The sequence below is a fragment of the Aspergillus melleus genome (assembly GCF_016097325.1).
Source record: "Aspergillus melleus strain CBS 546.65 chromosome Unknown contig1, whole genome shotgun sequence".
NCBI lineage: Eukaryota > Fungi > Ascomycota > Eurotiomycetes > Eurotiales > Aspergillaceae > Aspergillus > Aspergillus melleus.
The window spans coordinates 3,250,186-3,261,905 of NW_025763370.1; the positions used below are offsets into that span (position 1 = coordinate 3,250,186).

Consider the following 11,720-nt stretch of genomic DNA (forward strand, 5'->3'; position numbering starts at 1 on the left):
TCAAAGCCAGCACTTTTCTTCAACTAACTAGCATCATTGGTCTAGTGGTAGAATTCGTCGTTGCCATCGACGAGGCCCGTGTTCGATTCACGGATGATGCATTCTTTTTTGCGCTTTTTTGCTCAATCCATCTGTTCCTCCTCTTCTCTGCCATAACAGTTCCAATGCCAGTTAATCCAGCCCTTTTTAAGCAATTGATCCAATGTGAATACCTCCACATCCATGTCTACGTCCGACTGACCACCACTCCGACCCCAATGAACGAACCTATTCATTATCTATCCAACAAATGTAAGGAACACATTGTACTAGCCAGCTAGCTACCCAAGTATAGAAGTTGGAATCCCCAAGAAAAGTACCAGAGAAGAGACACTGAGTGTGTGTGTGTGTATGTAATTAAGATCCCTTCGACTTCACACAAATCGCAATTCCTCCCAATACAAGCGCCATGCCCAACCACGTCTCCTTCTCAATGACCTTGCGCTCAACATACCATTCTCCCAGCACGGTGAATAGAAAGGCGCTCGAATTCGCGAGGGGAACGGTTAGAGATAGTTCTATAGGACAGAAGTAGATTGTTAGTTGAAAGAATTGTATAGATCGTCGCACGACACCAGTCATCATGGAGTATGGTGAAATGAAACGGAGCGCCAACGGCAGAACCAGAACCGAGAAAGAAAGGGGAAGGACATACCATGTTTCCCAACCAGTAAAAAGAACCACACACTCCCCGTCAAATTAACAACCAGAGGAATCGCATACGCAGGCGTCCGCAGCAAATTCACCACCGTCCAAAAGACACCGACGATTTTCGTCTTCAACCAGCTCGATTTCCCCTTCGTTTTCACAGAGGAAGTCAGGCTCCGGCCCTGATTCCGATCCTGATTCATCCACGCCGGACGGGCCTCCGGCGGCGGATGATCCTCATCTCCATCTTCGTCCGAATCCGACCCGCCTTCGCGCAACGGCTCCGTTTCCTGCTCCGAGTGCGCTTCGTCACGATGCCGGCGTTGACGACGAGATTGGAGTTCTTGTTCTTCCACTGTCTCGCGGTCTTGTGGGTTCGAGGAGGATGGAGATTCGTCATGCGATTGCTGATGCAATTCCTGGCGCGCGTTGAAGTCTGCTGCGGCGCGGCGGATGAAAGGGGTCGTGAAGCCCCATGCGACGCCGACGAGGAGGAAGGAGAGGACGTAGTTAAATATGGGTGGTTGGTCGGCGGGGGAGGGGGAGGTGTCGGGGTCCATTGTCCGTTTTTTTCTGCTTTTTGGTTTCGGGGATGAAGGAGGAGTTGGGGATTGCGGAGTGTTGGAGATGGTTGCGGGTGATGTGGTGTAGCTTAGTCGTTTGGGAGATGCGATAAGATAGGAGTTATGCTTGCATAGGGTTAGTCATAGTGTATAATGTCCGCGGTTGGAGTTATGTTGGGGTTGAATGGGATGGACGGAGTTATGGGCTTGCAATATTAGATGACTCGATTTAGAGTTGGTTATCTCTTTCTTAGCTAGCCTGTGTCAAGCTAGTAGGAGATCCGATCCCCTTTTCTTTGGCAGTTTCGAATGAGCATTTTCTTGTTGGGCTTTCGTTCCGAACCTTGGTAGAATATATAACGGCGCTTTTGGGGCGGCTTTCCTTTATTTTTGTTGAAACCCGTCTCTACCATAGGTATTGATTTGTTGTTTAATCATATAAGCCAGCCAATTTATTGTCCTTAAAAGCATGAAGTAAACCTATCAACTTTAATAAAGAGAACGTACGAAACCGGATTCAGTGGTATTGAACTATTTTTGAGTAAACCTGATGTGAAATTGTGCTGGCCCCAAACTCTTCGTGTTCCTTTAGCCATGTAGCTCTACTAAGCAGACTCGTACATTGATCATAACCCAAAGGATTTAACCATACTTAAGTGTAATGGTGATTGACAAAACGAGGGCATGGCGGACTTGCGCTGCGGGGTCCCGTAGGTAGATCAGATCCTCTGCTTCCTTCCTTCCTCCCTCCTACTGTAAGTCCACCACCGGCGGCGTGTCCAGAGGATTGAAACCAACACTGGATTTGAGGCGGGTTGTGGTAGGGTTACCACTCTTGCCTCTCTTGTTTCCGAAATAGCTGCGGTCGTGAGGTGCATATCCGTGTTCTCATGTGGCAAAAAAAGAAACAGACAAAAAAAAAAAAAAGAAAGAAAAACCAGCATGGCTGATATTAATTCGATGCAAGCCAGAGGCCCGTGGAAAAGGGGTCAGTCCCAGCCTCATAGGGCATGGGATTAGCATCAGGAGACGCTTTAACTCAGAAATAAGGCAGTGTAACGCTGCGGTGTACCCTAAGAATTATTTCCAGTTAGGCGCAACTGGGGTGGACGCCAATAGCTAACCGCTTTTCCTCGGGGCACACACCCCGTAGGCTTAGCGCCCTCCACTATTGACCGTGCCAATCCCCCGGTCTATCGAATGCTTGCTAGGGTCTATAGTTGAAATATATTAGCACATGTACTCCGTAACGTGATGTGCGTGCAGCAAATGGAGAAACTTTTTATCTTATCTTTGAAACAGGTTTACTGAAAAAGACTTCATACACATCACGCTTTGAAACCTTTGCTTTCCCTCAGCATGCGATTCTCCTGGTTACTCCCCGTCTGCATGGGGGCTATTGTCAATGCATCCAACGTGCTGGAGGTGGACCTGGTTTTCCCGCGCAACGAGACATACGCGCCTACCGAAGAATTCCCTGTTGTCTTTGCCCTACAGAATGCTGAGCGCGCGCAATTCCTAGATTGTTACATTTCTTACGACATATGGAATCGGAGTAACATGAGGGGAAACGACAGCGCTAGTTGGCGTCACGATATGGGACAGACAAACTGGTCTGACCACGACCCTACTTTGTGTACACTTTTTTCAAGAACAAGTTCAATACCGAAGGTCGTTGGTTGCTTGTCTGGACTATGCATTGGGAGAGTTGCGATGAAGAGACCTTTCGTCGTGTGCCCCGTGATATGATTTACAATGAGTCAACTTTCTCTGTCCCTTTCACCATCAAAAATTCCGCACCAAAAGTGGACCTCGTTGCTGCTACGGCCAACAAGACATGCCCCGGAGAACCAGGGCTCGCTATCAACGTTACCAACCGAACGTTGACGGTCCCCTAGGACGTGGAGTGGAGTGGGGGAGAGACATGTGCAGTGGTGGCCTCATCCACCCCGACTCCCTCTACAGATCCTTGCCGGGTCAAGATCGACTCGAATATTGCCGAGAGTATGTCTGCCTCCTGGAAAGCACGGTTTTGCAAGGGTATAAGTCCGCCATCCTATTGCCCAAAGAAGGATCAAAGTGCCGCCGAGAAGCTGATGGTCATCGGCGTATCTTGTTTGTTAGCTGCTTTGGGAGCGATTGGTTTTGTTTTGATATGAATCTAAACATGTATTAATTTTGCGCCTTGTTTCTTTCAATTTGCCACTGGGGATATTATGCATCAAGTGTACTACCTACCCTATCTGTTTCGATGCCCAGACCTTCTTGCAAATTTGTTGGGAATCATTACCCTGTACTCAACGGAATGGGTTAAGCGATTCAAAGTAGATCACATGAGTTTCTCGAGATGATGAAATGATAGGCTGAACAGGAAAGCAACCAACTCATGTGAGCCACTCGCCAAACAGGAGCCCTGTCAGGAGTTTTCGCACTATAGAACAAGCGTCTCGGCGAAAGGGCACCGAGGACGGCCCTACGGCCGGAGTCGGACATCAATTATTTCATACCACTGCACAACAGACAGGGTCCCTGGCTGCACCTAGCAGGTACCTATTTTAGTAGCGACACGCCCCTCCACTGAACGACTGGGCAGAACGCCACTAATGATCCCAAGATCGGAGGTCTCCGCCAGTACGGGGTAGCCCCCTCCCACAAGGACACTGAGCTTTCGTGATATTTCGCCAAGTTTGGTCGGAAATTAGTTCTGTCCGAATCGCCTTGAGATGGCCAAGGGCTTGAACAGTGTTTTCAGTCTAGTTGAGCGGATGCAACGTCTCGGCAGAGCACATGATGATATGGAAAAATCTGGGAAAGATCGATGATTCGATGCGAGGGCATCAGGGAAGGGGCAGAGGCCTCCAAAACAGTCTTAGACCACCGAGGAGAAACTCTCCTCTTATCATTCTAATACTTATCTGCCCCTTATCATGGTCTTCCCTAGACCTTATGCGCAAGAATGGTGACTCCGTCATGGTTTGCGGCAGCACTTGGGGTGGTTTGCCTTTTGATCACTGCCAATGCAGCCGTGGACACACCAGAATACAGACTCCCAGCCACTTCGAGCGATGATGACCTCGAGCGCCTCAAACAGTCGGTCAGCACGCGATATGGCAACTGGACCGAGTTCGATTGCACCCATCCAATGGTGGTAGACCGCAGTGGCTACACGCCCTCAGAGCGGTGGAAGCAGTTGAATGCGGATGCAGCATGGAAGGATGTGGTGAGGATCTGGAAAGAGATTTATGAAGACCAAGTAAGCTTCATGGACTCGGTCACAGTGACTCTCAAGCTCGGGGAGAATGCCCGGTGTGGGGACATAACGTCCAAGAGCTGCGACGCGAAAGACTGTCCAAGAGGTGCGGACGGACCGTTGTCCGGACCTGCGGCACAGCTTATCTGGAACTCGCTGGCGGCGGTTCATTCTTACCACAAAAATTATTATCGAGCTCTCGACGAGGTCGGGCGGGTTTCGAGTGACGCACTTGAGGATCTGGAGAAGGAGTTTGGGCCAATTCCACCCGGACAAGATACTGAAACCCGACGCTTGATGCTTACGGACCTCCTCACCCTTGGATTCCTTTCGACTGCCGGGCCATTTATCAATGCCGAGCTCAGAGGGCGCCCCTATTTCTTTCAGGAAAGTAGTTCACTTGAGAACCCTAAGGACATGGCTATGAAATTGATCAGAAGAGATATCAATATCGCCCAAGAGATGTTAGACGGTGATGCACCTTGGTGGATGCTGTCGTCACAGGCTAACTTCTCGGAGTATATGGGTATGGTAACCTATGGCTGGGGCGAAGTTGCTTCGCTTAGACTAGCCGAGTTGTTCAGCGGAACAGAAGAAGGACTGGAAGATCTTTGGAGCATGATGTCTAACGGAAAGCTCACCTACGGTGCATTCGAAAGAGAACCCTCAAAGTCTGGGAATGCTCAAGATGAGATAGAGCTCTATGTTGACAAGACATTCTTCGGCTATGTGATTCCCGCTTTCTGGAAGGTCTCTAAAACTTACGCCTTTATCATTGACTCGGGCTACGGGTGTGATGACGATAGGCCGCTCAGCAATTACCTCGACGCCCGCACAATGAATGCCACAGGTGTCTGCCTTGAAGAAAAGCGGTACTACCTCGTATATCCGGACAAAGGAAGCAAATTCTCGACGCCCCCAGGCCTGGAATCACTCCACAAGGGTAAATTCGGACGCATCACCAAAGAAGAGCTGGTCAGGGGATCTGTCCGCACGTGGATCAACAATGGCAAAGAGAACCGCGGCGGCTTTGGGGACCCGATTGGCAAAGTCACCATGAAGAATTTAATAGATGGCGACATCACGGCGCCGGGATTCATACGTATCCCCGTTTGCAGCGCCGAACGCGCGTTTCAATTCTGGAAGACAGGCAAGAAGGGTTCCAGCGACTTTTATCCGTGCGATATCCCGCCAGGCAAGGACACGTGCCGCGAATCGACGTTTGAGGACCAGACCAGTGACGCATCGCCCAGCGTTGAAGATTGTCTTACTATCATCGAGAACATCGAGGGCGATGCTAGCACCGACTATACCCACCAGGTTGTTGGCAAAAGACATCGAGAGATTCTCGCGTTCGGATCTTGTGCTTTTGGCGTGGAGGCTATCAAGGTTCATGGCAACGTGAACTTCGTCATCGGTGGGCAGAATGTCATTGATATAATCAGGGACTCTATCAAGAGGTTCAATAGGGATGGGAAGGTGGGAGCGAAGGGAGAGATGAAATGCAACGGCAATATCAAAGACCAGCCGGTTAAATGGGGTATTTACTAGAGGAATGAAATTCAAATTCGCAGAACCTGGAAATATTCGACTGTACCAACAGAAGCTACCTACTATGTACTGGCTAGGACAATAGCATGTCTCACCTGGAGCTCACATATCGTTCGAGTTTGGTCAATCTTCTTTGCTAATTTTTCTCAAGCCTATCATCACCCTCTGACGCCTATTCCTTTATTATATTCTGTGGATATTTCATCTCCACAGACTACCACCAGCCGGACCATAATGGACAAGAAGGTCGATTTTATTGCAGAGAAACATGAATTAAGACAACGTCACACTTCCATTCGTTGATAATCGCCCAGTCTTAACTCCTACATTGTATGTCACCATGGTCAGCTAAGGCCAGAATATTTTGACGTGGAATGCCGCACCTCAGGAGAATATCCATCAAAGGGCGCTCTACAGCAGATATGGTGCCAATGGTTCCACTGTCTAGTTTTGGCATCGAATGTTTTGTGACAAAGCTCACTAAAATTCATAAACATGTAGTTAACTAACTGAATACAGAACTAGAACAAACAGAAACAGGACGCGTTGGCAAAAATAGAGACCAGATCAACACGCAAATTGTTTCGGAGGCCAAGCCAAATAAGCAATGAACTTAAAGACGACAAAAGTAAAGAAAAACTGGTTGCTCCTACGAATTGAAGATCTTGGTGCTAGGACTTTGTGTCGCATTGAAGGGACCGGTTCCATTGGTCTGAAACGTGAACGGGGAAGACGTGGTTGCAGGCTTAGAGAAGGTGCTCGAGAACATTGAAATAGGTTTTTCTTGAGACACTGAAACCATTGTCAGCAGTGTATAGATTAAAAGTTCATGAATGCTCACTTTTCGAGTTTCTGAAAAAGGGCTCAGGATGGGTTTCGGACTCAGAAAAGGGCTCCGAGGCTTGAGCGTTTGTTAGTTTGTACTGAATGGAGAGATAAGAGGTTTTAGGCGCTCACCAGATGATGTCACACTGGGGCTAAGCGAAGAAAATAAACTCTTTGGTGGATTGGACGACTCTTGGCCTAGGGTACGAGTGTCAATAATGAATTGTGCTATATGCCAGAAGGTTAACTACCTGAAGAGGCCGAATCTGAGGAAGTAGAAGGGGGTTTTGCCTTGGATCCTACAGTGATAACTCTATTAGATCTCAATTCATTAGAATAGAGAGAAGGGAGGGAGCTTACCAAAAGGAGGCATTGATGGAGGATGAATGTTGAATGGACCAAATGCCCGCAAACCCGCTTGAAGCTTCGCCAGTTCGCCACTTAAACGCTCGCGCTCTTCCAGGATATAGGAAGGCTCGGCGGCAAGTTGCTGGACCTCCTCATCTTTCATGTTATTGATCGTCTGGCTGGTGAGCATTTGATCCAGAGGGCGAAGAAGACAATTTTCAATCGCCAGTGTGGCCACGTTATCCACAAAAGTCACGATAGCGGTCTATAAGTACGGATAAGATGTTAGACCTCTGACTGTATCAATGAGATAGACACCGACTCACCTCATAGTAAGCTTCCATCTCGTCAATAATTTCAGCGGCTGCGTGCTCGTCGGCGCGAATTCTGAGGTTCGAAAATGCATCCTCGAGCTCACTGAAGGCAAGCTCAGTGTCTCGATCAATCGGTTTGCCCAGCGCAGATCTGAATCTCTGGAGTTCACGATCTCTTCTCGCCTGCTGGATCCGGACAAGGAAGCTCTTTCCCACTGGTAGTGGATGACCTCGTTTGATATAGAAAGTCAATTCGTCGAGCTTGTCCAGCAGACTGGTTCTTGTCTTCTCTAGTTCAGGCTCCAATAGATCCCCAACAATCCGTGAAAATATGTGTTCGTCGGTCAGGTGCTTTAGCACGAGTTTAACGAAGTATCGAACTGATTCCCAAGTCGCCATCAAATGGCCTCTAGCAATCTCTTCCCATGGCTTGGACTGATCGCGAAACAAATCCCCGACAAGAAACTGGTTGGCGCTTCCGGGCATTTCAAGTCCCCTATTCTTGCGCGCCTGCTTGCTGACTTCGATCTCTAATGTCTTTCGATCCACCAAAGTCGGTCTCCAGTCTTGCAGGTAGGGATTGGAGGAAAGATCGTCCCGTTTGGTCCTTGAGTGGGAATAAACAATTTCTCGACGATATCCTGCGACCTCCATAGCTTCTGCGAAGTACTCATTGAGTTCGCGAATGATTGCACGAAGACGTCGGAAATCCTGCTCATCCGATTCCGGATCAAAGCCACCGAAGAAATCATCGTCATACATGCCATTGAGGGCTTGACCGGTAATTCGCTCGAAGGCGCTACTGATATGAAGCAAGAACCCCTTTTGTTCTTGAATGCTGGCACGGGGAGTACCGAGCTTGCGTAGCTTCAACTGACGTTCCGCGACCTTTTCCTTGATGTCTGCAATGAGTGCTGGCAAATTGCGACGGATGTGTTTGAGAAGAACGTCGCTGAGACGACTGCGTAAGCTGTCGATGCCGACAGAGTCTCGGGGAATGGACGACCACCTCCCCTTGTTGAAGAACTCTTTTTCCCGATCGTCTCTCTCCTTGTGCGAAGATTCGCGCGTCTCGTAGTTCCGGTTCCGTAGCGCGTGCCATCCCAATTGGAGGCGATCCTTTTCATTCTTGACAAAACTCAACCATATTTCCTCCTCTTCAGAACCAGGAGAGGGACTGTCAGGATGTGTGATAATCCCCATAGTGCGTTCGCGGCGGGGATCGTATCGGTCGGCAATATTCAGGACCTGTTGTAGGTGATAATCTTGTTTGCACGAGATGACGGCGAGAATGATGCTTCGAGTATTTTTCATGTATCTCTCAGTCAAAGAATGCACAATGTCGCGCCCTATTGCGCCCTGGTCCTTACTGATGGAGTAGTAGAGCCCAGGGAGGTCAACGAGCGTCAGTTCGGGCTTGTCGGGCCCAGAAACCTCCACTCGCAACACATCGTCGCTGAAGCCCGAGTCCTCTGTGTCCTCGGAGCTATCGAATCCCATGTGCGCTTGGGCCTCCTCAATTAGTTTCCCCAAGTTGTTGCTGTCGGGAATCGATTCAGGGGAAAAGGATCGCAAATGCTTTTTTCTCTTTTCGTCCGTTCTTGAGGGACCAGGCTCTATTGATACCTTGACGCTCACAGACTCGCTACGTCGTAGAATGACCTCTGTAGCAAACCGAGTGCAAAGGCTGGATTTGGCTGGGAACTGAACGCGCGAGATAGCTTCGAGAACCGAGCTCTTTCCGCTAGACTGATTCCCACAAACGATCAGCTGTGGAAGCTCCACAAGGCCCCCAACGCCAATTGTGCGGAGCTCATCAATGCGATCAAGGAGCTTGGACTGCTCTGACTGCAATTGGTGCAGGGCGGCATCTTGTGCTGCGGAGGACATGATGTGAGTGGAAGGATAACTGATGTGGAAAGAAATGAACAGGAATTCACAGCTCGGAATAGGGGGTCCACGATCTATCTTTATGCCTATTCCCAAATTGTTACAGATGCGGAGTTGCGAGGCTGTGGGGCCGCGAGAGCTTGCGGCGTAGTGCCTTTGCATAAGTCGATGTTTTAACCCCGGTCACATCCCTGCATCACAATCCTGCCGTCACAGCAACCGATCTGTTTTTGGTAAAAAATGGAGTACCACTAATTTAGGTGTTAGCACTGCCTCGTCTTTGAATTGATCAACGCGCAAGGCAGATTAGATTTAAGTCTGGGCATCAGGCGAATCGCCAGCCCTGATTTCCCGATGCGGAAAGTTGAAGCCGTTTCGGCGTTTGACCGGCGTTGGACGGAGAATTTCCATCCATCCCTGTTAGTTGATTGATAAGCGCTTGGGATAGTTTTCAGTGAGCTAGGCTGCCTGGAACGCATCGAGATTCAGAAACTGGCCCTTATCATGAAGTAATACATGTGATCCAAACCGGACTGTATCTCAACTGGTCAACTCTACGCCCAATAACACACGGCCAGTGACCGCCTTACCTGTAAACTGAGGTAATATTAGGCTCTACTCCAGTCCCTGCACATTCCAAATACTGTTCGACAAAACTTTCCATATTCCACAATAAGATGAAACTTCCTCCAGCTCCCCAGCGCCTCATGCGACAACCTCGCAGACGGATCTGTAATCGGCTTCCTGCCTTTATTGGGTCGTTTCGGTGGTCCTGGGCTAAGATTACCGACACCATTAGACAAAATAAGTTTCTAATCCTGGCGCGGTTGGAAATAGAAGAAACGAATGTGAAAAGCGATAGGAATGGATGTTGTTTGCTCACCTAAACCCCGTGATGGGCAGCACCACGACATCCCCAACCCTCTTGCTCCTCCCTCCATCCACCAACCCAGTCAGAGAATTCCAATCTACCCCTTCTCTCTGCTCAAGCCAACTCTTCACGGTCCCCGTAATTGCTGCCGGCCCTGTCAGAACCAATGGATCAACCGCCATCAGCTCCTGTTTTGCTCCAGGAGAATGTAGATCGCCTTGATTCCGTACTGACACGGCTCGCAGCACCTCCGATGTCTGGTTCACAAAGAGTGAGAGAACGGGGTGATTTGGTGCAGCGGCAAATGCCCATTGAGTCAATTGGACCGGAAAGTAGTAGCCGCTTCGCCAGTAGGTGTCTTCGTTTGGGTTGCAGTCCGCTTCGAGGCCAAAGATGGCGCGTATTGGATCCCGTTGGTTGGTGTTGGCTAGGGAAGGGTGGGAATTGTTTGTAGACGGTTCACTCCAGGGGGTTAGGTCTGACGGCTCTAGCCATGAGATTGGGTGACGGATGAGATGTGTGTCTATATCTGCATACTGTGCATTGAATGACTTTAGGTTAGATAGTGAGTAGCAAAAGAGGAACGGGAACTTACGATGCCACCAAACCGCTTAACAGCCAAGGTCCGAAAGACGTCACTGCGCTCGATATCCCTCGGCAGGGAATGGAAATGATCGTTCAAAGAAGGCTCATATGTATCTAAGAGCAACTGCTTCCCTTCATCAACCCAGAGAAAATACGCCATATTGTCTGTCATAGCTGTCTTCAGCCAAGTCTCCGCACCTTGACGGATGCTGTCCGGCCAGTGTGTGATATTGACATTGGACCATTGCTGATGCACGAGTAGCGGGATGTCCGAGAAAGCCATGGTGCTGTTATTCGCGATTGCATATTGGGAGGCGAGGCGCACAGCGTCAAGGATTGTGGAAGGAGGTGGCGACGAAGGTTGGATCCAGTGTGGTGGGATATACCATGCTTGATTTGTTCATTGTTAGCTATTATGCTGATGATAGACAAGGCTAACTCGAAGCTAGACTTAACATGACTTACCCCCTCCAGTCCCATTAGACGAGTGTACATGATGCCATAAAAGAGGATATTTCTCACTCAGCTCGTGCAAGTTTGGTTGGATTTGAGGTCTTGGTAATAGCAAGAAGATGAAAAGGGTCAAAAAAGTCGCGACAACCACCAGTCGACCATAGCGACGCCTGGGAATCCGAAGGAACATTGAAAACGGCAGTTCATCCTAGTAGGGGATGTCTCTTGATCACACGCCCACCAACCATGGGGTAAAAGACCAAATGTGTGACGTGCACAGGCAGATATAAACAGAGGGGCAGAATGCAAACCCTGATGCCTGGAGCCCTGCGCTCGGAACCTGAACGTTGCACAAAGTCGTGGCTGAGTCAATAAAGTCAGCC

At 49.2% G+C, this 11,720-nt stretch overlaps 4 protein-coding genes and 1 non-coding gene across 5 annotated transcripts; 2 read left to right on the plus strand and 3 right to left on the minus strand.

Annotated features, from left to right (window-relative positions):
- Positions 1-30: 30 nt before the first annotated feature.
- Positions 31-101, plus strand: LDX57_001155. The gene has a single exon. It is a non-coding gene; the product is annotated as a tRNA-Gly (tRNA).
- Positions 102-396: 295 nt separating this feature from the next.
- LDX57_001156 (uncharacterized protein) lies at positions 397-1,247 on the minus strand (the record flags this gene model as incomplete). Its single annotated transcript, XM_046082798.1, has 2 exons — positions 397-557; positions 695-1,247. 2 exons carry the CDS (start codon positions 1,245-1,247, stop codon positions 397-399), a joined length of 714 nt encoding a protein of 237 aa, XP_045938755.1.
- Positions 1,248-4,206: 2,959 nt separating this feature from the next.
- LDX57_001157 (uncharacterized protein) lies at positions 4,207-6,051 on the plus strand (the record flags this gene model as incomplete). Its single annotated transcript, XM_046082799.1, has 1 exon — positions 4,207-6,051. The coding sequence occupies one exon, from the start codon at positions 4,207-4,209 to the stop codon at positions 6,049-6,051; it is 1,845 nt and encodes a 614-aa protein (XP_045938756.1).
- A 172-nt stretch (positions 6,052-6,223) lies between these two features.
- On the minus strand, positions 6,224-9,533 carry LDX57_001158 (uncharacterized protein). Its single transcript, XM_046082800.1, has 7 exons — positions 7,551-9,533; positions 7,237-7,489; positions 7,128-7,175; positions 7,009-7,074; positions 6,893-6,952; positions 6,435-6,843; positions 6,224-6,374 (listed from the first exon to the last, which is right to left on the minus strand). The coding sequence occupies exons 1-6, from the start codon at positions 9,426-9,428 to the stop codon at positions 6,701-6,703; spliced, it is 2,448 nt and encodes an 815-aa protein (XP_045938757.1). The 5' UTR covers positions 9,429-9,533; the 3' UTR covers positions 6,224-6,374; positions 6,435-6,700.
- Positions 9,534-10,307: 774 nt separating this feature from the next.
- Positions 10,308-11,167, minus strand: och3 (glycosyltransferase family 32 protein; the record flags this gene model as incomplete). The annotated part of the gene is made up of 2 exons (XM_046082801.1): positions 10,308-10,835; positions 10,895-11,167. 2 exons carry the CDS (start codon positions 11,165-11,167, stop codon positions 10,308-10,310), a joined length of 801 nt encoding a protein of 266 aa, XP_045938758.1.
- Between the last annotated feature and the right edge of the window lie 553 nt (positions 11,168-11,720).

Coding starts and splice junctions, on each gene's coding strand:
- LDX57_001158 (XM_046082800.1), bottom strand. CDS start 9,428: ATGTCCTCCGCAGCACAAGATGCCGCCCTGCACCAATTGCAGTCAGAG. Junction 7,490..7,550: donor AGATGGAAGCTTACTATGAG/GTGAGTCGGTGT, acceptor CCGTACTTATAG/ACCGCTATCGTGACTTTTGT. Junction 6,953..7,008: donor CCCCAGTGTGACATCATCTG/GTGAGCGCCTAA, acceptor CAAACGCTCAAG/CCTCGGAGCCCTTTTCTGAG.